This window comes from Meles meles, chromosome 5 (genome assembly GCF_922984935.1).
Source record: "Meles meles chromosome 5, mMelMel3.1 paternal haplotype, whole genome shotgun sequence".
Classification (NCBI taxonomy): Eukaryota; Metazoa; Chordata; class Mammalia; order Carnivora; family Mustelidae; genus Meles; species Meles meles.
Window position 1 is genome coordinate 100,996,871 of NC_060070.1, and position 26,370 is coordinate 101,023,240.

The 26,370-nt window shown below is 40.9% G+C and overlaps 1 protein-coding gene across 2 annotated transcripts in view; it reads left to right on the forward strand.

Annotated features, from left to right (window-relative positions):
- FBXO9 (F-box protein 9) overlaps nt 1–23,185 on the forward strand; it is a 36,891-nt gene extending 13,706 nt beyond the window's left edge. The window contains exons 3-13 of one of the 2 annotated variants that reach the window (XM_046005027.1): nt 3,366–3,521; nt 5,639–5,696; nt 7,073–7,172; nt 9,186–9,316; nt 10,421–10,535; nt 11,883–12,001; nt 12,210–12,300; nt 12,992–13,087; nt 13,429–13,522; nt 14,757–14,908; nt 22,578–23,185. In XM_046005027.1, coding sequence (XP_045860983.1) covers nt 3,366–3,521; nt 5,639–5,696; nt 7,073–7,172; nt 9,186–9,316; nt 10,421–10,535; nt 11,883–12,001; nt 12,210–12,300; nt 12,992–13,087; nt 13,429–13,522; nt 14,757–14,908; nt 22,578–22,686 — 1,221 coding nt within the window. In that variant the 3' untranslated portion in view covers nt 22,687–23,185. The remainder of the gene's footprint in view (nt 1–3,365; nt 3,522–5,638; nt 5,697–7,072; nt 7,173–9,185; nt 9,317–10,420; nt 10,536–11,882; nt 12,002–12,209; nt 12,301–12,991; nt 13,088–13,428; nt 13,523–14,756; nt 14,909–22,577) is intronic. The other variant, XM_046005028.1, reaches the window with a different exon arrangement.
- The last annotated feature ends 3,185 nt before the right edge of the window (nt 23,186–26,370 follow it).

A 26,370-nucleotide genomic window follows, 5' to 3' on the forward strand; every position in this document is an offset into this window, starting at 1 on the left:
TCCATTCTTCTGTGTCCTCTGATCTGATTCTCTCTAGTGTATTTTGCATTTAAGTTACTGAGTTCTTTGGCTCTGATTGGTTCTTTTTTATATTTTCTATCTCTTGGTTGAGTTCCCACTGATTTCACCCATTTTTAAGTTTGTTGAGTATCTTTATGACCAATACTTTGAACTCTTTATTAAGCACATTGCTTATCTTGTTTTCATTTAGTTTGTTTATTTGTTTGTTTGTTTTCCCCGGTGGCGATTTTTGTCTTATTCTTTCATTTGAGACATTTTCCTCAGTCTCTTCATTTTGTCTGACTCTCTGAGTTTCTTTGTATTAGATAGTCATTTACATGTCTTGGTCTTGAAAGTAGTCGCCTTGTGTGAAAGAAGTCCTGAGGTGCCCTGTAGCTCAGTCCCCTGGTCACCAGAGCTAGTCACACCATGAGCTGTGTAGGCTGTGTTTGCCCCCCTCTTGTGGATGAGCTGTGATTGATACGGGCATGCTGGTGGATTGGACTGCCCTCAGTCCATTGCTTTCAGTGATCTACTTCCTTCCAGTGATTTTCTTCCTGCAGGTGCCCTGGGCAGGTTTTGCTCCTGGTGCTGTTAGATGCCTGGCTCCCATGGGCTTTATAGTTGTTGGAGTCAGTCTTCACAATGGCTGTCTGCAGTTAACTGCTACTCTGACAGTTGCAGGCACACAAAAGGTCAGGGCTTACTTCCTGCACTGCCAGCAAAGAGGCTGGTTGCAGGGATTGACATGTTATTGTGTGGGGTTATCTCCCTTCCCATGATAGGAGTCCCTAGAAGGTTTGTTGGTACTGGCCAGGGCTGCCTTGCTGGCTGTAGCAGGCATAGAGCTGTTTTGGATGGGTGCCTACTAGGGTGGGAGGTCTACAGGTAAATGCAGCAGCTGGGCACAAAGTGCTAGCAAGGGAGGTGGATAGTGTTAGAATTAGCTCCTGCATGCATGCAACTATCCAGGCTAGGGGAGGGAAGAAAAATGGCACCTACCAGCACTTTTGTTCCTGGAGAACTCTCCTGCAAATACCCACCCCTTTGGCACATGTCCTAGAATTAGTTAATAAATGCCCTTTACATATATCCCAGCATTTGCAAAGTGCTACTTCTGTGCTATTTCCTGGTAGAGTTTTTAGTGTGCTGGCCCTTTAAGGATGGAGACTCCTTTTCCATTAGCTCTCTGGGTCTCCTGGAATTAAGCCTCACTGATTTTCAAAGCCAGATGTAATGGGGACTCCTCTTCCCAGGGCTGGTATGGGGTTTGATCCCCTCACTCCTCTATGCTTGTGATGTCCCTCCTGTTAGTTGTTAGTCTTCCTGGGGATTTGGTTCCCAGCTGTTATCTCTGCCCCTCTTACCCTTTGCGAGGTGGTCTTCTCTCTGTAACTAGCTGTGGAAGATCTGTTCTGCGTCTTCAGGTCATTTACGGAATGAGTTGTGGTAGATGTTGTCTTGGTATGTCTGTTGGAGAAGGTGAGCTCGGGATCCTCCCTTTCACCAGCTTCCACAAGCAGCAGGTCCAGTCTGTCCCTCACTACTTCTTCTGGGTGCTTTGGATGATACTGAAGTATCACGGGTTCCTTATGGGCGCTTTCCTACAGATACACGATCTTCGTGGAACTCTTGTTGGTAATTTCTGGACCCCTGAGATTCACTTGGTTTCTAAAAGGTCAATGCCTCTGAATTTATTAGCAGAAGCCCAAAAGGAGAAAAAACTTGTTCAAATGTTAACACCTTTGCAAAGGTCTTAATTCAGTATTTTGTTATATTTTGCATTGAACAGATGTGTAGTGATGCACAAATTATTATTCTGGAAAATTTTGAAAGTGCTCACACTGAAGATAATAATTGCCATTATGAGGTTCAATACATGAGTTTAAAATGTTCCAAATAAGACATAACTTACCCATCACCTTAAAAAGATTAACAGATTTGATCACCCAAAAGTTAAAACCTATATGTAGAAGAGACATCATAAATTGAGAGAAATGATTAGCTGGGAGAACTATTTACCATGTACTGGCAGAGGATTGATACCCACCCTCAGTATATGGAACATCCTTATAAATTAATATAAATGACACAAGATAGAAAGATACGAATGGACAACTAATGGAAAAAATAATATAAATGGCTATTAAATATTTGAAGAGAGAGTCTCATGATTCATAACATACAGATTAAATCTACACTGAGATTTTTCTTAATCACATTGGTGAACAGTGCCCTTTGTTGTCTAGTCTTTGAGGACATTCAGGCAGTGCACAGGAAGTGTAAATTGCTACAGCTTTTTTGGAGGGCAGACTAGCAACATGGAACAAGATGAAAAACATACATTTCCTTTGATCAAGCAGTTCGTTTCTAAAGATTGATTTATTTTGAATAAGAGTACATAAGAGTACATAAGCTACATAAGTCTAACTGCTGTACCGTCTTAATGGACCATTTCAGCCAATTCTGTGGGAGTTCTGAGTATGGAGGAACTAGAGCCTTTCACACTTCGATCAGCTGTTGATCAGTCATTGGGTAGAGATCGCCGGGGAAGAGGCGTGATCCTGCGTAGGCGAGTGCCCACATGGGCTGACAGCTGAGGGCTGTTTCTGTAGCAGTCCCAGCATTCGGGCTGATCAGTGCCTTCATTGCTGAAGGGATCTGGGCAGCACAGCAGAGTCCACCACACGGGGGAACTTCAGTTTCTATATTCAGAATTTTTTTATGAGATATATTAGAGAAAATTTTTAAAAAAAGAGGATCCTTTTGAAAGGAAGACTTAGGGTTCAACTACAGAATTTTTTTTTTTTTATTTGACAGACAGATATCACAAGTAGGCAGAGAGGCAGAGAGAGAGAGAGGAGGAAGCAGGCTCCCCGTGGAGCAGAGAGCCTGATGAGGGGCTCGATCCCAGGACCCTGGGATCATGACCCGAGCCGAAGGCAGAGGCTTTAACCCACTGAGCCACCCAGGCACCCCATCAACTACAGAATTATTAACAGTACTTTCCATGTTTAGTAGATGATGTATTCCAGGTAAACAAATGTTTGAAAGCTTTTATGTTCAGCCCATAGGAGACAGCTTATCTTTCCAACTCTAACCAGAACTTGGTTTTCTGATACCATTAGATTTTTCCCATATAGACAATCAGGCAACTTTTCATGATTTTTTTTTTCAAAGATTTAAGCAGAACAGTATTTTAGAAGGTAACGTGTTGAATGGATATTGATTTAGTAATTTAAAAGACCATGTTTTCTAGTCTTAAGTATGCATTTATATGGAAATTGATGTCGGGCCTGTTGATAAATTGTCCAGGGCTGAGCTGCTCTTCCTTGGTGAGCCCTAAAGTCCTTTTCTTTCCTTAGGCACAGCTCCAGATGTTCCGAGCTCAGTGGATGTTTGAACTTGCTCCAGGTGTAGGCTCTAGCAATTTAGAAACTCGGCCTTGCAGAGCATCAAAAGGCTCTTTACTGAAAGCACCAGACACCAAAGGAAAGCAAGAACTGGCAAAAGAAGAAAAGTTAAGTATTATGGACATTGTGACAAAGGAACTTTTTTTTTTTCAATTGCACATGAGAATTTTCAGAGTCGTAAGTAAGTGATCATTTTAATTGTATTCTGGTGACATAAGCACGTAACTTATGAAATAAAACTTTTCCTCATGTGCAGAAGTATACTGGTATGTCCATCTTCACTACTACTTCTAGGTGCTTTGGATGATACCACCATTCCCCTCACAGGCTTCTTTCTAGAGGTACAGTGTCTTTATGCAACTGTCTTTGGCAATTTCTAGATGCCCAAGATTCATTTGGTCTCTAAAATTTCGACGCTTCTGAATTTATTAGCAGAAACCCAAAAGGAGAAAAAACTTGTTCAAATGTTAACACCTTTGCAAAGGTTTTAATGCAGTATTTTGTTACATTTTGAGTTGAACCAATGTATAATGATGCATTAATTATTTCCTTCTTCTGGAAAACTTTGAAAGTGCTCACACTGAAAGTATTTGGAATGCTGTCTAATAAACCTGGTGAATAAACCTCTTTTTAGTACTTACATGACATAGGCACATTACACTTTCCATTTTTCCTGTTCCGTAGAGGCTCTCACGTTTACACAAAATATTTTACAAGCAATTTGGCATTAAGTAATTGAAATTACCATGATAACTATAAACTTCCATATTCATCTTGTTTTAATTTTTATTTTGAAAATAATTACAGAAACCTAGGTGCATGGAAGCCCCGTGCACCTTTCACCCTTTCTTCTTCAGTGGTGACACCTTGCATAGCTATAGTACCATATCAGAAGCTAGGAAATAGACATTGGTATAATGCCCAGCGCTTATTCGGACCTCCGAGATTTGTAAGCACTTTTTTATGTGCATGTATATAAATAGTACATGGGTAGCTTCCTGTAACCACCACCATGATCGAGATCTGGACTGTGGTAGCACCACGGGACTCCCTTTTTCTGCACCTTTGTAGTTCTCTCCTGTCGCCCACTCCCTCACCATTCCTACCCACTGGCAGTCACTAATCTCTTCTCCAGTTCTGTAACTTTGATATTCAAAAAATGGTGCAAAAATGGAATCCTCCAGAATATAACCTTCTGAGGGGCATTTTTCACTCACCAGAATTCCCCTGAGATCCATCCAGGTTTGAGTATAACAGTAGTTTGTTCCTTTTTATTGCTCAGTGGTACTACACGGTATGGGTGCACCCCAGTTTGTTGAACTCTTCACCAGTTGAAGGACATTTGGGTTGTTCCCAGTGTTTGGTGATTAATAGGGCTGCTACGAATATTCATGTGCAGGTTTCTGCATGAATGTAAGTTTTCATTTCTCTGGCCTAGGAGTGCAGTTGCTGGGTTGTATAGTAAGTGCCTATTTGGTTAAAAGAAACTGCCCAGAGGTTTTCCAGGGTGGCTGCACCATTTTATGTTTCCAGCAGCAGTATCTGAGTGGTCCAGCATCTCCACAGCTTCATCGGCCCTTGGGGTTGTCACTCCTTTTTAGTATATGTGCTGCCGAAGCGAGCACTTGTCACTCCTTTTTAGCTATTCTGATAGGCATATAGTGATACCTCACTGTGATCTTAATTTGTATTTCCTTAGTGGCTAATGATGTTGAATATCTTTTCATGTGCTGTTTGCCACCTTTCTCTCCTCTCTGTATAATATATTGTCTTTTCTAATTGCATTGCTTGTGTTTGTTGAGTTTTGAGAGTTCTTTATTCTAAATACAGTCCTTTGTTGAGTAAATGGCTCGTACATTCTTTCTCTCAGCCTGTGGCTTACATTTTCATCCTCAGGGTATTTCATGGAGCCAAAGTTTTTAATGTTGATGAGTGCCAGTTTATCAACCTTTCCTTCTGTGGATTGTGTTTTTTGGATCAAGTATGCCCAGCCATAGGTCTCCAACATTTTAAAAATTCTTTTTCCTATAAGTTTTTTATTTTACAGTTAAGTCCACGATCCATTTTTGAGTTGATTTTTATGTAAGATGTGAGGTTTAGGTCATGGTTCATTACTTTGCCTGTGGGTGTCCAATCATTCTGGCACTTGGTTAGAAAGGCTATACTGCCATGCATACTCATTTTTAAAATAGACTTTCAAAAATTGCATTTCACTATTTTTATAGGCTCGAGAACTCTTCCTAAAAGCAGTAGAAGAAGAACAGAATGGAGCTCTCTATGAAGGTAAAAAAACTCAGGGCCCAGGATCATATGTCGTGACATTTCTGAATAACAACTCTTAGTTACTGAACAATTTTTTTTTTTTTTAACTAGAATATATTTGGTATGTAGACATTAGTCTCCCTATATTTAAAATTGTTTTCTACCAAATCAAAACTAAATATTGTATTTCTCTATAACCTCTTTTTAAAAAATATTGCTGTGAACCATCATCATATTGGTCTACGTTTAGGTTTCAGTATTTATTAATTCTTCATTATATTAAGGTCTTAAAAATAACTTTCTCATTTTAAAATAGTGTATTCTTTTATGGGTGAAAATTACTGCAGAGGAGGGGAATATAAAAGATAGTTTCTGGAACATATATATATTTACTAGTTTACAGTTTACACTAAGGAATTACCCCTCGGCTTTAATTACCTCTTTTATTAACCCATTAGAAATGCATAAACAAACAGAGCAGTGGGGCATTTTACTGTATTAGGTGTGTAAGTAGGCTTCCATTTTGTGATAGTAAAGCTAATAATTGGGGCGTGGAAAAAATGCTTGTGCTTGAATCACTTTGAAAATGTCCTCAAAATAACATTTTCAGGATTGCTGCATTTTATTCGCAAGTTTCTTCTAGTGATATTTTCACTCAGGTATTAAAAGAGCCCAAATGGTGAGATCCCTCCACAGTCTTCGTTAGTTTGTAAGATTCTCATCTCCATTTAGTGTACAGTAATTCACCCAGAGTAACAGAACACAGCAGAATATATTGAATGGAATAGAGTCTGTCTACAGGAAGAAGAGCTGGTTGACTTCTGCAGTCTCAAGTTCTGTTGTATCACTTTGTGGGAGAGATTGCGAAATACCATAGCTCTAAACCACCTGGCCAGGAACTTTATAAGAAAATAGGTTTTAAATGTTAGTTAGCTAAGTAATAGGCAGCTGGACTAAAGGAAATTGGATTTGAAGGTTAATTTTTTTAAAAAGTCTTTCTTCTACCTAGTAGGAAGCCTTTTTTTTATCCTTAACTCTGCATCCTAGAAACAAAAGGTTGCTTAAAAGTGTTTTTCTTGGGTCTACAGCAATTGCATTTCCAAAGTGTGAAGAAAGACAACCACATAAGATTGCTTCTAACTACGAGGCTGAGGGAAAAGGTGGGAAGGGCTAACCATCCTTAAGCTGCTATAATGTGTTAGCTTTAGAAAAAAAGGTTATTTCTAAGTAGTAAGGCTTGGAAATAAGTTTGTTCACTGAACTACTACTGCATGTAGAAAAAAGGAATTTGGCTGTTTGTAAAGAAAGTTACCAAATTAAACCACAGTTATAGGTAATCAAAGGAAATGACAAAAAATGTGTGGTCATAGCTAATTTAGCTTTATTTCTTCTTTTAGCCATCAAGTTTTATCGTAGGGCTATGCAACTTGTACCTGATATAGAGTTCAAGATTACTTATACCCGGTCTCCAGATGGTGATGGCGTTGGAAACAGCTAGTGCGTATATAATTCGATAGACAGTAATACATAGAGTTTGTTAAAGTTAAGCGTCTTTGCCCTGTTGACTCTTAACATGATAAGAAGATGGTGGTAATTCTGTTAAATTATATAGTCTTTAGCATAAAGACTTGTTTATAAAGTTGTAGAAATTTTTTTTAGTTAGGGAAATTTTAAGATTAAAATATAGAAATGCACATTTTAAACAGATAAAACAAAGATAAGGTGGCAAGAGTTTTTTTAAAAATAAAAGCAGTGATTATTGAAAGTTAATTAAAAGACACAGTTCACCTTCCTGAAACCTATTTTAAAAAGTCAAATCTATGGAAATATAATTAGGCCAAAGCTGACAAAATGTTGATAATGGTTGAAATTGGGTGATGGGTACATGGGGTTTCATCAAACTAGTTTTTCTCCTTTTTGATATGTTTGAAGTTACACATTTTTTTTAAAAGGTTTTTCATTTTATTAAGAAAATGCTGAATTATAACAAGACTTTATTATTCTCTTAAGGTATCTGGGAGGACATTGTTAAGACTATGTTTAAAAGCCCAGGTGCAGGATAGAAGCTGTGTTTCTTTGGATAGATGCCTCTTGCATCAAAGTCATAAAGCGGCATTGATAGTTTTACATGGACAAAGATCAAAAGATTTGCAAGCCAATTATAGAAAATTGTTTTTGGCTTAATCTATCTCCAAAAGCTCAATTTGCCGGTAATAGAGGGAGGAGAGTCTCTCTACCCACGAGAGAATGTCAGGTTAGAAATGAGCAATACATAGGAAAATAGTGTTTTTAGTAATAAAATACTACCATTATGTTAGGGTATTACCTCCGTCATGAAGTAATTAAGTTACCTTTATGGATAACGTTCTCATTGCCAGTGTTTTTTTTAACTGCTTGCAGTATTAACACTCAAGCTTTGGATCATAAAAATATCCCAGTGAAGTTAGTCTTAACTGTCTGTCTGAACTTGGAGGCTAATGGTGTTGTTCACCAAATGAAATTTAATAGTGTGAGGTAGTTGAAACTCAAAATGAATCATGTGGCTTTTTCTAAGCCTCCTTATACCCTGGCGGGCATTTAGACCCAGCTCTCGGCCAGTTTGAGGAATAGTGCAGGTGCTCTTGAGAAAAGCTATATTAAAAACGTTCAAGAAGCATTTCTTTTTTCTCCCATCCCTTTGTACAAGCCCAGATGCTGTGAAAGTTCTTGAAGGATAAAGGTGTTTCTTTCTTATCAGGTCTAATAATCCCTGAAAGTCACTCTCCTGGTTTTGTTCTTGTTTTCTGCCTTCTGTGAAGTGCTGGTAGAGCAGCCGTTGTACCCATCTAGCCTCTGCCACACGTGCCTTTCTTGTGGTATAATTAGCCCTTCCTGGTCTTCAGACCTTAATCTCATCTAAGCTGCTTTGTACATCTGATCGCTTTTAAGGTTAATTCAATAAAAATTAAAGGCAGATTTTTTTTTTAAACACTGAATTACCCTTGTTTAGATGATTGGTAGATGATTTGAGGACCCTGCTAAGATTTTTAAATTACATATTTTCCTCTCTTAAGGTAGGGTGGTAAGGCACATCTGTTAGAAAACTCTTGGTAAGTAAGTACCGCAGATGACATCTGTATATTTGATTTTTATCCAGTTAGAATGGATTGTAGTCACATTAGTATGGAATATATTTACATAAGTTTTTAAAAATCATTTGAAATTATCTTTTTCACTAACTCAAATCTCTACAGTAAAATGGACTAATTAAATCTCAACATTTGTATCCAAAATTCTAGTTCTTTCTGGGTAAGAATGAAAATGGTTGAAGCTTTTTTCGCCAAAAAATTTGGTATGGCCCTTCTTTGTGAGGCAGAGTAAACTTTTATCAAATCAAAAAAGTAGTTAAGAGTTTGCATTTAGATAACTTTTTGTAAAGCAGATTTGAAAGGACTGTTTTTGAAAATCAGTTTCTAAGCTCTACGTTTGTGGAGTGAAGCACTTAATTTATTCACCTCCCTCCTTTTTCAGCATGGAAGATAATGACGATGACAGCAAGATGGCAGACCTCTTGTCATGCTTCCAGCAGCAGCTCACGTTCCAGGAGTCTGTGCTCAAACTGTGTCAGCCTGAGCTGGAGAACAATCAGACTCACATATCAGGTAAGCGTGCATGGCTATTAGAACTCAGGGAGGCACACTTTCACTTTAGATTTAAATTTTCCAAACTTACAGGGTCAGATAACTAGCCAAATAATTGCTCTAGTTCAAAGTATGTTGGGAGAGCTAGTTATAATTACTGTTTGCATATAGTAATAAGCTTTTCAAAATCTGAAGTTGAAAGGAGTTTGGAGTACAGTTCAAGGATGCCCTTCTTGATTCAGTGAAGATTTAAAAGGGTGTCTGAGTTGTTGAAGCTGCCCAAGAAAATTAGAGGAAGACAGGTGTCATGAGGCATTTCAGCCTGAGAGAGGTTGCATTTTTATTTATTTATTTTAGATTTTATTTTTTTATTCGACACAGAGAGAGGTAGTGAGAGGGAGAGCACAAGCAGAGGGAGCAACAGGCAGGCAGAAGGAGAGGGATAAGCAGACTCCCTGCTGAGCAGGGAGCCTGACAGGGCTCGATCCCAGGACCCTGGGACCATGACCTGAGCCCAAGTCAGCCACTTAACCAACTGAGCCACCCAGGCACCCCAGAGGCTACATACTTAAAAATGAGTGTTTGGGGCACCTGGGCCATTCAGTCAGTCAAGTGTCCCGAACCTCATGTCGGGCTCTGCGCTCAGCTCGGAGTCTAGTTGAGACTCTCTCCCTCTGCCCCTCTGTCTTGTGCTCACACTCTCTGACTCAAATAAATAAAAAGATCTTAATAAAAATGAATGTTTCTTTCTTTTCATATGTTAAGTGTTGTTTAGTCATGGGGTTTTCTAGAGAAAGACACTTGAAAATAAGTTTGTCGGCAAATGCAGTATGGATTACGTATACATACATAATTTGGTATAAATATATACATATCGGACTATTTTAATATTTCTTGGTGTTAAAATGATCTTTTGAAGGAAAAGGTGCTTTATAAAAGTAGCTTCTGATCTGTTCTATACTGAAAAAAAAATTGTGTCATGATGTCCAAAACCATTTATTACTCTCTGAGCCATACGGAGGCTGTGATTCACAGAGTCAGGGAGTAGTGAAGCTGCCTGTGTCCGAGAGTGAGACCGTCCAATAACCAAGGAGGGTCGCTGAAGGGACGATGTTTTCTTTGCAGTGCTGCCGATGGAAGTCCTGATGTACATCTTCCGATGGGTGGTGTCTAGCGACTTGGACCTCAGGTCATTAGAGCAGCTGTCGCAGGTGTGCAGAGGATTCTATATCTGTGCCAGGTACTTCATCTTTTTAAAATAACTCAGGCAGGGGTGAAGAAAGAATTACAGCCTTTTGCCACTTTCGAAAAAGAAAAAAACTTGATCGATACTCAGTAAAAACTCAGAATGGACGGTTTTGCCTAAGCTGTATTTATGTGATCTTCCCAAACCCCCTAGCCCTTAAAGGCTAGAGTGCACTGGATTTCCAGGGTGCAGATGTAGTCACACGTATAACTTCCATAGAGCAGTTTGCATGCTATCCTAGCTGATTTGGAAAAAGAATTGTGCTAGGAAAATAAACTTGAGTCATCTTCACAATAACTCTAAATACCATTACGTGGTAATGACTTAAATTTAGATTGCACTAGCATTTTCTTTTGGCCCATTTGAAGTTATCCTGTACTTTTTAAAATACTGCTTTGTGAAGAATAATCATAGTTTAGTATAAAATGATTTGAGACTGGTAATCTTTCATGGATATTTTACATAAAAATATATACTTAGTGGGGCACTTGGTTGGCTCAGTTGGTTAACTGTCTGCCTTCGGCTTGGGTCACAATCCTGAGGTCCTGGGATCTAGCCCCGTGTCGGGCTTCCTGCTCAGCAAGGGAACCTGCTTCTCCCTTTCCCTCTGCTGCTGTACTCTCTCTCTCGTTCACTCTGTCTCTCAAATAAAATCTTTAAAAAAAAAAAAATACTCAGTTTTCTACACTAATCCCATAACTAGTCTTGTTGGTGCTACCTTAAAAATAGATCTTTAATCTGACATTTCCTCCTTGTCCAGGGACCCTTCTTGTTCTGCCCATTACAGCCGGTCTGGGTTATTATGGCAGTGGCCTGCTTCCCCTCTTAGACCCCTAGAGCACCCAGAGAGCAGACTACCAGAGTTAGAAAGCCTAAATCATACTCAGAGCTCTTCAGTGGCATCCATGTCACTAAATAGCTTGTAAGCCCCCGACTGCCCCTCCAGTCATGCAGCCTGTGAACCTGGCTTAGTTAGCTGCAACCATGTGGTCCTCATCGAACACACCAGACACCCTCCCACCTAGAGCTGTGCACTTGCTATGGCTTCTGCCCAGGTACTTTCTCTGCCATTGTGCCTGAAGTAGTCTCTCCTCCCCCACCATAGCTGTCCTTGCCTGTTTACCCTGCTTCATTTGTTTTTGCACTGAGCATACTATCTGAAACTTTTGTTTTCTTAGTATGGTTTGCTTTCCTACAAGGAAAAGAGCAAGGTCTTTGCCTTATCTGTCTCTAGAGCCCTGGTCAATGCCTTGCAGGTACTCATCAAATTCTTGCAGAAATATTTCCGCGCTTAGGGACTTAGCCTTTTTTATAAGTTGATGTTATGCTTTTATTACCTAGAGACCCTGAGATATGGCGTTTGGCCTGCTTGAAAGTTTGGGGCAGAAGCTGTATTAAGCTTGTTCCGTACACATCCTGGAGGGAGATGTTTTTAGAAAGGCCCCGTGTTCGGTTTGATGGTAAGTTGAACTCTTCAGAACTTAGGAGAAATAGTGGTCTAGCATGTTGATTTTGATAAGTACACAGTCTTAACTTTCTGTAACAGATCTAAGTACTCTAATCATACTTAAAGGAAACCACAATAAAAATAAAGCTGGAAACATGTTAGCTGATTTTAACTGTAAAAAAACACACAAAACTAAAAAACCTCAAAACTTTCTTTTATAGGAGTATATATCAGTAAAACGACATATATTCGTCAAGGGGAACAGTCTCTTGATGGTTTCTATAGAGCCTGGCACCAAGTGGAATATTACAGGTACAACTGTAGTAAACTGAGTGAGTGAAAAATTCTCTCTCTCCAAGTATTAGTTCATTAGTTACTGGGCAACTGTTGTTTGTGGCCTTCGCATTTGTCCACAAAATGACCCTCAGTACTTTTCTCCAGTTTTGTAACAGGAACTGAACTTAAAGAACCAAGAGGTTAATACAAATTATTTAATTCCTCCTAGCTTTTAAATCGAATCCCTTTACATTTTAGAGCTCTTCATTGTTTTTTGCTTTTGGTGGGATTCATTTGCCTTTTAACTTAGCTGGTGCTCTTTCAACCGTACTGTCCATCAGATGTTACTGGCCTTGAGAAATAAGGAGACATGTGAACTACTGTGTATGATCATTAGGTCTTACTCTTGACCTTAATTAATTAGTGCTTTAGGAAAAAAAACAGTTTTAACAGAGGTATATTTATTTTTATTCAGGAATAAAACTGAAAGTTTGACAGTTCCCTCTAAGAAAAATAACAGACTGTTTTCACTTCTTTTTCACTGGCCTCATGGGTTGCGAGTCATGTTTGTTTTAATGTTGTTTTGCCAGTTTTTTGGCCCATGGTATTTCTAGTTTGATTTCACAGCAGTGAACAGGTTTAGGTGCCAGGAAACAAGGACATATTTTATACTGTGTGTGTGTGTGTGTGTGTGGTGTTTTTTGGTGTTCTTTTTCTTTTTACACAGGTACATAAGATTCTTCCCTGATGGCCTTGTGATGGTGTTGACAACCCCCGAGGAGCCGCAGTCCATTGTTCCTCGCTTAAGAACTAGGAATACTAGGTAGTATTTTTCTGTAGTTGTCTGTCCAGTTCACATTTTCTGTGGTTACTTGCAGGTTAATATAACCCAGCGCTTCCTTAACTTAGTACCGGCTGATGAAAACAGCACTCCATAGGGGCCCTTAGGAAAAACACCGGTGCCTGAGCCTCTCTGCTTAGGGAGTGTGCTTCAGTTGGTCTTGGTCTCGGAACCCTTGCAAATTAGATTTACTCACATCCTAGCTGATTCTTCTCGAGCAAGTTGAGTAACCGCTGTTAGAACACATTACTTCCTAGATTATTTAAATACATGTAACAACTGATTAATAGACTTGGACTTAAATTGTACTTTTTAATTTTTAGAACTGATGCAATTCTATTGGGTCATTATCGCTTATCACAAGATACAGACAATCAGACCAAAGTATTTGCTGTGATAACTAAGAAAAAAGAAGAGGTGAGTATGTGATTGGAATTAATGGTTCTCTGTTTATTTCAGTACTCTACTTACTCAAGCATTCTTGATTAGAAAGGATAAGAAAATACTGTTCCATAATGTATACTGTTACACAAAATGTTTATTGACTTAAAACATCTCTCTGAAGAGAGCTGGAGGGTTTTCTGAAATGTGGGGTTTTTTTTAATTGGATCAGCTTGTTTTTCTCTAAGTGATTTCTTTTTCTGGTCTAGGTTTTTTACATTAGAAAATGTAAAGCCAAAATGTGCTATGAAATAACTAGTGAAGTTATACCTGAATATGTTTTTTAGCTATCCCTATTTTGAATCATAAGGGATTTCCTTTCTAAGTTAGCTTATATAGATCATTTTTTCTCAAGGATGTTCTTACAGAGAATTTCAATTTCTACTGGAAATTAGCTAAAGTAAGATAATTTCCTTCTTCCTGTTCTTACAAAAAGGGAAAAAAAATGCCAAGCAAATATTGTTGAATTATTACATTCCAGAATATTTTTAACTCTAACACATTGAGGCCCTAATTTTTTTTTCACAATTTTTCTTGTATGTGTTTTTCAATACTGGTTTTAAAAATGGGTACGCAAGGAGTCAGTTGTGATGTAGTTGGAATAAATACTTGCCCAATGCTTTTTTTTTTTTTTTAAGATTTTATTTATTTATTTGACAGAGAGAGATCACAGGTAGGCAGAGGCAGGCAGAGAGAGAGGGGAAAGAGGGCTCCCTTTTGAGCAGAGAGCCCGATGCGGGGCTCGATCCCAGGACCCTGAGATCATGACCTGACCTGAAGGCAGAGGCTTAACCCACTGAGCTACCCAGGTGCCCCTTGCCCAATACTTTTATAATTAATATGGTTTTCGGATGTTTTCCTTATATCAGATCCTCCTCTCTTCCCTGGCATCATGTGTTAGTTAGGGCAGGGTTTCATTGGAGTCACTTCACCTTGTGGCCACTGGTGGCTGGCTTCTCTGCCTGCCTCAGGAAGGCTCTGGGGATCTTGGGGTGGTTGTGTTGAGTAACTGAGCTGATGAGAGAGAGAAAACCTTATTTTTAGAGTGCTTACCATTTTTCAGGTTTCATTTGATACCCAAGACCCCCCTACTGTGTGTAGAGAAGATGTAACTTTTACTTTACCCTTGCATGATAGGTGCCTGTCATAGTTACATGTAACCCCCTTCTCGGGGGGGTTCATGATAGCTCACACACTTTTTCTTTTATAGAAACCACTTGACTACAAATACAGATATTTCCGTCGTGTCCCCGTACAAGAAGCAGATCAGAGTTTTCATGTGGGGCTCCAGCTGTGTTCCAGTGGCCACCAGAGGTTCAACAAACTCATCTGGATCCATCATTCTTGTCATGTCACGTACAGGTAGGTGAATGTAGTACAGATGCCAAAGCTGCACAATAAATGTGTACTTCATATCAGGCTCAGCAGACTCTCTGATTTGAAAGCCCTCAGGGTTAACGTTCTGTTACGAAACCACTTTATGTTCCCTGACGTTACATTACAGAGTATTACATGGCCCCTGTAGACGCCTCCAGAGTTTGCTGTGCTCTAGGTAGAGAGCTGTCAGTGTGATAGTGGCATCACAGAGACGTCCCTGGCCAATGACCGTCTTTTCTAGAGGAGTCTGTCAGGCACGCAAAAGAGTGGACCAGGAGGTGGTGCTCTCCCCAGTGGCCGTGGGAATAAGCATGGGAACGGGTGCCACCACTTCGGAATTAGAATGGTACTCGTCACCTTTACGCTGTCCATGTGTTACCTCCTCAGTGACTTACTCAAGGCACTTCTAAAACCTCAAATCTTTTTTCTTCTCCAGTGCTTCACTCTTACCATTTTTTTTTTGAACTTTTATTTCCAGTTGGTTTACCCTCTGGGATTATACACTGATTTTAATAAAATTGTAGCAAGGAGGGTAAGTCTTCTAAAAGGATGTCACATATTCCAAAGCCAAATCTATTAGGTGTTTCCTATTTAAAGCTTTTTGTGTTCGGATTTACCTGTAAGGAGTAATTAAGGAGCACAGCAATATGTGTGAGAAAGGAGCAGCACAGAAGTAAGTGAACCATCAATCTGTGTGGATAGTGAGGTTTGCTGTTGTCAGGTTTGAGAGAATATTGGTGTGTGATTGATGGCTCTTGCTTCCAAAATGGAATCCAGAATTCTTGGAGACAAATTTTGAGGTCACCTTCTATTAACCTACTTCACAACCTTAGCCACAGGGTTGAAAACTTTCTGTGGCTTATTTCCACGCTTTCCCTACTCGTATGAAAGGTCCTGAGAACTGAGAAAGCATTTTTCTTTTTTTTTTTTTTTTCATTCTTACCTAGCAGTCATGTATCTCCTTTTTGTTCCTCTCAGTAAACCATGCAGTGGAATGTTCTGTTTTCTTCTCATAGAAAGAAACCAAACCCAGCATAGTACCAAATAAATAGAAAGCATCATGTTTTAGGAGAAAAAAAGACATTTTTATAGGTGTCATTTGTAACTGCTAATGCTCATATTCACTTCCTTACTCTACATATAAAGTTACTTGAATTTTCTGCCTTTTTATTTATCCCTTTGGGGGACAAAAATAAAAGGTTGTAGTAGTATTACTTACTATTTGCTTCCCCTCCCTCCCCCACTGGGATGATGCTGTTGATCATGCAAATATTAAGTCACTGAATTCTATTTTAGGATTATAATTCTTCTTAAATTACATTTTAACAAGATCCTTAAAATGTCTGTAGCGTTTTACTTATTAGCATTCCTAAGGAATCTGTTCAAAGGATGTAATCAAAAATACCACATTTTTTAAAAAAGATTTTGAGAGAGGGGTAGAGAGCAGAGGTGGGCAGAGGGAGAGGGACAGGCAGAATCCCCTCTGAGCAGCTTAATTACCAAACAATGAAAACAACATAAATCTCCAACAGAAGGGGAACTATTGGGATACCTTGGTAGCACAGTTGGTTAAGCGTCTGCCTTCAGCTCAGGTCATGATCCTGGGATTGAGCCCCGCATCAGGCTCCTTGTTCAGTGCAGAGTCTGCTTCTCTCTCTCCCTCTGCCCCTCCTCCTGCTTGTACTCAGTCTCTTCAAATAAAATCTTTTTAAAAAAGGAGGGAATTATTAAGGAAATTGTGGTACAGGCAGACAGTGAAAATTTATTTAATTATTATTAAATAAATTATTATTAAATACTTCTGAAGAGTAATAATTTAGGAAAATGTGCATGTCAGAATGCTAAATGAAAAGCAGGATTACTGATAGTACTATGTTACGGATAGTAATTACTGATAGTAAACACACCCACCACCTCCTTGCTCAGCTAAGAGATAATCAAGGACAACTTTGGCTAGAGAGTCCAAGGGTCTTTGTGGTGCTGCTTTGCTTTAGCAGCAAATTTTGCAATAATTTTGAGAATTGGTCAGAGCCTCATTTATATGTATCCTTAACTAAGGAAATTGGGACCTATGAAAAGGAGTGAATCTGAATCATAAATGTTTCCTTTTTAATTTAACAACGTAAATTAGATTCGACCAATGATGATCTGTTATTTTGCTTGTGAAAAGTTAGAAGCCCAGTTAGATTATCTCCTAGCCTGAAATAAAAGATTATTTTAAATTCCAGAGGTTATACTCCTCCCACGCAGTGGCCTGGAAGACACAGATGAGGGTGTTTTCTTTCCAGGCCAATGCTAGAGGGAAGGAGAGGGAAAGAGAAAGGGCTTACATTTAGTTAGTGTATGAAGTCCATCTGTCACGGGGGGTGGAAGAAGACCGCCTCCAAGTCTGCTACTTCTGCTCATTGCTTTGATGTGTGGAGGTCTCTAGCATCTGTACAGGACCAGGTGTTGACTGGAGCCCTCTCTGTGTGACGTGTACCCAGGGCTTCAGTGTCAGTGGTCAGGAGCACCTAGAAAGGTCCTTTTCCAGTGGGGTTGGAGGGTGGTTTTCCCCTGACAACGTTTATACAGTCACCAAAATCTAGGCTGTGATTAACAGGTTTCTTTGAATTGGGATCCAGGAAAGCTTCTTGAATCTATAGATGACAGGCTTGAGCATAAGACATTAGAGACTTAGAGTAACTGGTCCCACGAGCATGAGACACCAAGGGATCAGAAGGTTGTATATTGATAGAATTCCAAGAAGCTTGTAAGGTTTTCGTTGAGGCTCATGTGATTTGTCCAGTGAAATGGCTGCCTTGGTCCCTGGAGATAGTGGAAATATACCCCAAGTGGGAAACACAGTTTTAAGTCTTCTTTTTTTTTGGTTGGTTTTTCCTATGAGGACATCAGTCCTACAGTAGGGAAAATCTCAACCCATCTAGAAGACATACATAAAAGAATAAGAACCTAGTAGTGCCTGGGTGGCTCAGTCGGTTAAGCCATTTCTTTCAGGTCAGGTCATGATCCCAAGGTGCTGGGATTGAGTCTGGCATCGGGTTCCTTGTTTAGCGGGGAGCCTGCTTCTCTCTCTGCCTCTGCCTGCAGCTCTGCCTGCTTGTGCACTCTCTCCTCTCTCTCTCTCTCTCTCTGACAAATAAATAAAATCTTAAAAAAAAAAAAAAAAAAGAATAAGAACCTATTGATCACCCATCCATACTAAGTGGCAGTTGAATGAGGTTCAGCTGCAAGCGTTCAAAGGATCCAGAGGGCAGACGTTGGAAGCCTCTGGGAACAAAATTAGGTTATGGGGGTGGGACATGGTGAGTGGTGGTGACCAAACAGGTCAGACATTAATGGTAGAGTGTTTTTGTATTTTCATAAAAGTCTATCAATGTCTGTTTATAATTTGAGTCTTTGTCAGTGTGCTGTGGTGGGTGAAGGAATGCACAAATTAAAATGTGGGATTTGTCAGGGAGCCAGGAAGAACCGGGCCATCCTGGGTTTCCATAAGTGTGTGTTTAATTTGCAGTCAGTGCTCACTCATTTCACTGTCTTCGGTTTAGAAGCAGGCTGTTGGCAAGTCTACTAATGGGGGGCCATGTTTGTGGACGCAGGGTGGACTTTAGCCATTTGTGCCACAGAGAAGGCTTAGTATTCACTTAACAGCGAATAAGCCTCATTAGTTTAATAGGTCCTTTGAAAGTTTGTCAGAATTTTTTAAAAAGGTTTTAAAGCACTTGCCTTAAAAGTAGGATTATAGATTGTTATGAAACTGTATTCTTAATCAAAAGCAGACCAAAGTTCAAGAAAACTTTGTTTTTTTTTTTAACAGAGAGAAAACTAAATTCTAATTTTGTACCATCTTTCTTTGTATTGAAACTCATTTTTAAAAAATATATTTTAATCTTACCCTGTCTGACCACACATAAATTCCTTTTTAAAGATTTGTTTCCACAACCTTTTTTTTTTTTTAATTTTTACTTATTTGACAGAGATCACAAGCAGGCAGAGAGGCGGCAGAGAGAGGGGGAAGCAGGCTCCCTTCTGAGTGGAGAGCCTGATGTGGGGCTTGATCCCAGGACCTTGAGATCATGACCTGAGCCAAAGGCAGAGGCTTTAACCCACTGAGCCACCCAGGCACCCCTGTTTCCACAAACCTTTTACAACCTCTTTTCTACATCCAGATTTTGTCTTTTTTTTTTTTTCCTTTAACAACCAGCTTTATTTTAGGACAAACTTATTTTCTTTTTCCTTAGTGAAAAAGTGTATCCCTTTTTCTCATACTTTATTCTATGAAAAACATAGCCTGCTTTCCTGGCATACAAAGATATTAGAATTCTTAACTCTTAAAAACCTTAATTTCTAGGGGCGCCTGGGTGGCTCAGTGGGTTAAAGCCTCTGCCTTCGGCTCAGGTCGTGATTCCAGGGTCCTGGGTCTCTGCTTAGCGGGGTGCCTGCTTCCCTTCCTCTCTCTGCCTGCCTCTCTGCCTCTTGTGATCTCTGTCAAATAAATAAAATCTTTAAAAAAAAAAACAAACCCTTAATTTCTAATGAAAACTAAGAAATGAGCAATTTTGAACTGTTAAAGTAGCGTTTTTTAAAAATTCACTTACTTAGGAATACATTTTTAAAATTTCTTGAATCATGCGCTGTTTCACGTTTCAGTGTAGCATTAGCATTTTTAAATCTTTTAGTTTCTCTGTAATATGAAGCCAAAAGTAGATAAACCTATGTTTATTAATGTTTTAGTACTTTATCTTATTTGGAAATGATCCAGATATTTAATGCATTTAATTTAATTCATCATTTAACCTAACTCAGTTTAAGGTTTTAGGCTATTTTAAAAAGTTTGGGAAAACTAAGTAGACATATATTGCCGAAAATCTCATTTATAAACTTTTGTCTTGCTTAGCTTTATTTGTCCTGAATTATGTTTAGATTACTACACACACTTTGTCTAATGTGTTAGACAAAGTCAGCCATTCTCCTAAGCTATTATGTTTTGTGTATATACATCTTAGAGAACGTGAATTTATATGTCTAGTAAACTCAGAATAAGTTTAATATTTAATTTTTTTTTTAAGATTTTATTTATTTATTTGACAGCCAGAGATCACAAGTAGGCAGAGAGGTAGGCAGAGAGAGAGGAGGAAGCAGGCTCCACTGAGCAGAGAGCCCGATGCGGGGCTCGATCCCAGGACCCTGGGACCATGACTTGAGCCGAAGGCAGAGGCTTTAACCCACTGAGCCACCTAGGCACCCCTAATATTTAATTTTGATAACTAAAACCATGTCTTTTAATTAAACCATCAACCATAATCTAGTGTTTATATCATATATTTTCCTGGATCACATGCACTTAACCATTTGGGTTAGTCTCTGACTTTATGATTTTCAGAATGCCCATTCAATACAGGCACTTGCCTTCAAACCCACTAAAGAGCTTTTACAAATTCATTTTAGCAATACCATTAGTGGAAAGTACCACATAACTAAAACACATGTATAAACACATGTGAACAGGTTGGCTCAGAGACCTTATTGCTGGTTTTGAAAATCCTGCCCTAAAATAAATACAGGATTTATCAAAGTCAGATGTGAGTTCGTTTTCCTGGTACATTGAATGTGTTGAGGTTACCTGGCTACGTGGGTAAAGGTTTTCTTTATATACATAAAGTTCAAATGACTTTGCCCATTTTGTTTTTTCTTGATAAGAATCATCTCCTTAAGTTTGTATTTTAAAGAGATGGACTAAGGAATTCTTGGAGAAGACCAGGTAGAATATTGAACATTTAGATTTTAAAAGCACAGGAAAAAGTGCAGGCTCCTTCTACAAGAAATTTGGTTTCCAAAGGCCAGTAATGTACAGGCTGTCTGAGATGAGCAGGGGACATTTTGGGATTGGTAAAGGAATAGGGGAATTTTTGGTTGCCCGGAGAGCTTCATTGCTGGTTTGTAAAGACGTGTAACGTAAGGACAACTGCTTTCAGTTCAGTCCAGAGAACTGGATTGTTGACTTCCATGGCATCAGAGCTTGCTGCAGTTGTCCAACTGTAGTATCCTCAGTTTGCTTTTTTCCCCTCTGGGTACATCGTTCTAACTTTACGTATTTTTGGCAGTATTGAATAGATTCTGTTGGGTAAAAAAGGTGGATCAACAAGGAGGGTACAGAGGATATCAACTTTCCTAAATCTAGAATCACTCACAATGATGGCCAAAAGACAGAACCAACAACCTGCCTGTCCCAAGCAGGCAGAAAGCCAAGCCCAGTTATGCAAAACCAGATAAACAGAAAAGATAGCAGCTGTCCCTGCGAGAGAAGGGATCACTAACCAGTGGGCCTGGATTTAGAAGGGAAGGACAGTGTGATTTTATTTTCTGTTTGACTTGGCAGGCAGAGATTTGGGACTCTGGTAAGAATTTTCACCTTTTGCTGGCTTCTGCCAGTTTGTCCAGGATCCCCTCGGCACGATCTGGTATCTGCTGGTCTCCCCTTGACTGTCTAAGGAATGATGTAGCAGTTTATCAGAAAATCCGTCAGCTCTGACAGGGGCTCATATGAGGGCCCTGCTTAGAAAGCAGATAACAGGGTGTCTGTAAGGCCCTTAACTTGGCAGAATTTCAGATGAGAACGAGTACTCGGTCTTACAGTCTTGTTATAGGTACCCACATTTTTCTCTTTTTAACATTGTTGCAATAAAACCTTTCAGTGAAACTGTTTTTGGAATTTTGAAACCTTTTGGAGGCGTCTGCATGCATTAGGTGACCTAGTGCCAGGCTAACCTGTCATGATCGACTTACCCCATCCCAGCAGTCTTCTTGAGGTTTTGAGCACTTGTAACAGGCCTTAAGTGCTTGACCCATCCCCACCAATTCTTGTGGCCTTTTGGCCTCCAAGATCCCCACTAGCGATAGGCTGTACAAGCCATCCTGCCCTGTAAAGGGACACCATGTAGCTGGGGAGCCTGAGTGTCAGCAATGATGACAAAGAACCCATAACTGAGAGGAACTTACCATGGCCCTCAGAATGGTGAGAAAGAGTGAACTCCAAAGGCTCATAGGTATCACGCCTATGTTTTCTCGTCCCCAGGCACTGCCACAAGTTCACTTTGGATCCTGTTGCTGCCACCAAATCTGTTAAATGACAAAAATTCAACCAAGTAAATTTTAATTATCTTATTGGCTTTATTAAACAAGTCCTGAATTGGGCAGCATCCCATCTAAGGGTACAGAGGGGAGCTCAGAGGATTTGCACAAACTTGGAAGGTTTTTATGAAAGGAGGGTAGGGGCAGGAAGGATTGTTCCAGGCAGTTCTGCTTTCCCTCAGGGGGAGGAGCAGGGAGTCGTACCATGCAGGCTACCTCATCTTCCTTCGCAGGGTAGAGAGGGCCCATGTGGCAGAAGCATGGGCGCCCATTAGAAGATTCGCGACTGATTTGAGATTGCATTTAGATGAGGTATTGGGCCCTGGTTTGGGAACTTGGTCTAAGTGACACAATTTTGGGCCTGTGGTTTTCTCTTATCATGCTGCTCTCATTTTTAGTTTACTGATACGAATTCAAAATTAAAAAGACTAAAGCGTAAGATAAGCTCTCCCCTATAAATATATAAGGATTTTAAATGAGTTGAAATTTCCTTGTAACCGGTAATTTTGTGTTTTCTTTCCAGATCAACTGGTGAGACTGCAGTTACTGCTTTTGAGATTGACAAGATGTACACCCCCTTGTTCTTTGCCAGAGTGAGGAGCTACACTGCTTTCTCAGAGAGGCCTCTGTAGGGCCTCACATCCAGTCCTCTGTCACTGGTGCATGAATAAAAGTATATAGAGCAAAAGAGCACCTAAGTTATAAATGTACATATATATATATATGGAATTGGAACTTATTTTACATTGTTAGAGTTCTTTTAAGAAGAGTATAAATTGATTATTTTTTTTATTTAAAAGGGATAGTTGATACTTGGGGTATTTTGTTTCGAAATTAAGAAGTTGAGATTACAAGTTATTCAGGCACATTTATGTTGTGAAAAATCTTCAGATGAGCTTTAAATCATGTCCTTTTTCAAGAGGATTTCTGAGCAGAATTCTGTCCCACAAGTCTCCTTCCGCCTGACTGTCCTGGTATTTAATTGCTTCAGGGGAGGGCTCCCCTGGGTCAGCATTTTTCTCACGCATGACATAGTGTCTTTGCATTAAAGGCTCAAAATGTGAAAACTTGTTCTGAATTTGTTTGAGACTGTTTGACCAATAAAAATAATAAACATTTCTTTCAACAAAATGCCTTTGGGTGGCCTTCCTTACACAGAGTCATAAACAGCCCTGTGGTAGCCAGCAAGAGCTTAGGAACCTGCCTCTTTTCCATCCGTGGTCTCTGCAGCCACAGACTAGAGATCTCCACACTCCAGCCAAGAGCCCTTCAACAAACTCAGCTGGGCATCTCTGTTCCTCAAAGAACACAGCAGATGATCACGTAAACCCAGTCCCCACTCTGTCCAGAATTCAAACAGGGAGAGCGCCAGCCCCCGAGTGTGCTGTGTTGCCTCCCTAGTGACAGTGCCACTGCTGTGTGGTCTCAGAGTTGGTGCCGGGCAGCTCTCTCCCAGAGTCAGCTCTCCTTGGTGATTCAAACACAGCTAGAGTGAAAGACGCACACACTTACAGAAATCAGCAGCTGCAGCCACAGCTGCTTTCAAGTTAATGTGGACATTAAAAGATGCCTCCTAAGTTCCTGCAATTCGATATGGGAAAAGTCTTTTATGTTTATGTTTAAGGTGAAAACCAAACATCCGGAATGTGTTTGAAAAGAAGAGACTCCTACTTCAGCTGGCTTTTTGTAGTCATCTGAGAAATGGTGTTTCCCTCAAGTTAGGCTTTTTGCTTTCCTCCCTGTTTTCTAAGGTAAGGCGGCTCTTCATGTGACCAGTAGTTTTGATATGCAAGTGAAAAGGACATTTGATTAGGACCTTGTCAAATACAGCTAGAAAAGAATTTCCTAAGGAGAGTGGGAATCAAAGATTTTCTTGTTTGGCCACCATGCCTGGATTAGTCAAGACCTGCTGCAGACAGCCCGTGGGTACCACGTTCAAAGCTTTCCTTGTGCCCACTAAAGCAACTCTCAACATCATTGGCTTGAAGCTGAAAGTAGTATTTTTTAAATTGTTTTCTGTACAGATTTTTAAATTTTTTTTTAAATATTAATTTTAGAGTGCAGGGGAGAGGGTCAGAGATCAGAGGGAGAGAGAAAAATCAAGCCGACTCAGAGCTGAGCGCAGACCTTGATGTGGGGGGGAGCTCTATCTCATGACCCTGATCATGGCCTGAGCCGAAACCAAGTCAGACGCTTAATTGCCTGAACCATGCAGGTGCCTGCCCCCCACATTCAGATTGGGCCGCCTGGGTGGCTCAGTGGGTTAAGCCGTTGCCTTCAGCTCAGGTCATGATCTCAGGGTCCTGGGATTGAGCCCTGCATCAGGCTCTCTGCTCAGCAGGGAGTCTGCTTCCCCCCCCACTCCTCGTGCCTGCCTCTCTGCCTACTTGTGATCTATGTCTGTCAAATAAAAAAAAAAAGCAATATACATTTATTTTGAGAATATTAGAATATACAGAAAATAAAAAAATACCCGAAGACACACCCAAAGATAACTAACTAGAAGGAATTTTTGCCGTGTAGCCTTTTTTTACTGTTCTTTGCAAATCCTGCTACAGAAGCTTTTCAACTTCAGAAATGTCCTTCCTTTGCTCTATTTGGACATTACAGAAGCCAGCAAGTACCAGGGGAAGCTGACAGGGCAGTAGGTACAGTCACTCCTAAAAAATCCATGAAACATTTTCGAGAACTTGCATTTCAGCTCCTGCCTGAACTGTTCAGCTGTCCTCATGGGGACTCTGGCTTAAGCACTAACCCTGGAGTCGGCTTCTCTTGCTGCTGCGTTTCCTCCGCAAACCCCCTTCTCACACCTTGGTGGAGGGCAAGGTAGGAGGGCTCAGGGCTGTTGGGGGCTCTCCCTCCCCGAGACTAGACAGTCAGATACTGGTGGCAACCAGCACTAATGCTCCACCTACTTCGCCAGCACCCCTTCCCCCCCCCCGCCCCCAAAGCGACTCCTGCCATGGGGAGAGGGAAACAACTCAATCTGCCAGTGCGCCCCCAGTTCCAGAGGCAGAGCCTCTTAGCTGGCTGTACAGGGAGCAAAGCCCCACTGCTCGGTGCTCTGGTAACTGCACCAGCAAGATTAATCTGGTCTGACTGTTGGTCCTGCCCATCAGTGAGAGCCTCTGTGGAGCACAGGGAGAAAGTGCTGCCCTTCCTAGGGCCTGCAGCTACAGCAGAAAGGCTGATTTACACACCTCATCTGACTGCCGATCCCATCCACCTACAAGCCCCAAACTGGTATCAGGCCCCTCAACGGCACAGGGTCCAAACCCAGTGCCGTGTGCCCACAGCAGGCATAGCAGGTCACTGCTGCTGACGAGGGGAAGACAAACACAGCTCAGCCGCACAGTGGGGCACATGCAGCCTCCACAGGGACACTCCTGGAGCAGCTGATTCTGGTGCCCAGGGGGCACTCCACTCCAGGACACTACAGGACAGAAGTCCAGTACTTTCAAGACCAGGGACATAGCTTACCTCCCTATTCCACAGGAACAAACACAGAGACTAAGACAAAGTGAAGACACAGAGGAATATATCCCAAATGAAAGCATAGAAAAATCACAGCAAAAATGAAACAGAGAAGCACTATGCCTGATTAAAAAAAAAAAAAAATTCAGGAGAGTCAAGATGGCGGGGAAGTAGGAGGAGGAACCATTTCAACCTGTACCCTAAAGTGAGCTGATTACCTACCAAAGAACTCCGACCACCCATGAAATCAGCCTGAGATCAGAATTATACACGTCTGGATCTCTACTGGAGCAGAAGACGCCAGTGGCAGGTAAAGCAGACTGGGAGCGTCGGACTGATATCGGAAGATAAACAAAAGGGGGAGGGAGACACCAGAGGTGACCGATTGGAAAGTAACACCCCAACACGAGAGTGCTCTGCGTCTGGGGACCAGCATTAACTTGGAGTCTGGTTGAAAGCACTCAAAAAACAAACAGCAAAGGATGGCGGTGGGGGGGGGGGGGTAATAGTGGGAACCTGGGCGGTTAGGGTCAGGGACCTAAGTGCCCGGACCCAGGACAGCCTCCCCTGGCGCGGAGCCAGAGAGGGTGCGGCGGAGAAATCAGGTCTCCGTCCCTGAGCCGCCAGTGCACCTGAACGCCAGCGCGCCCGAGAACGAGTGGGGTCTGGCTCCGGTGAGGGGCTGGGCTGATGGCAATCCTGAAACGCGCGCGTCCCACACCCTCCCTTGGGATAGGTGCTCATAGGCGCTAGCCTGGAGCTCTGGCAGCCGGAAAAAACAGACATTCCCAGCCCGGGACAGCGGGAAAATCTCAGTGTGCGATCTCTGCTCGGAACCTCTC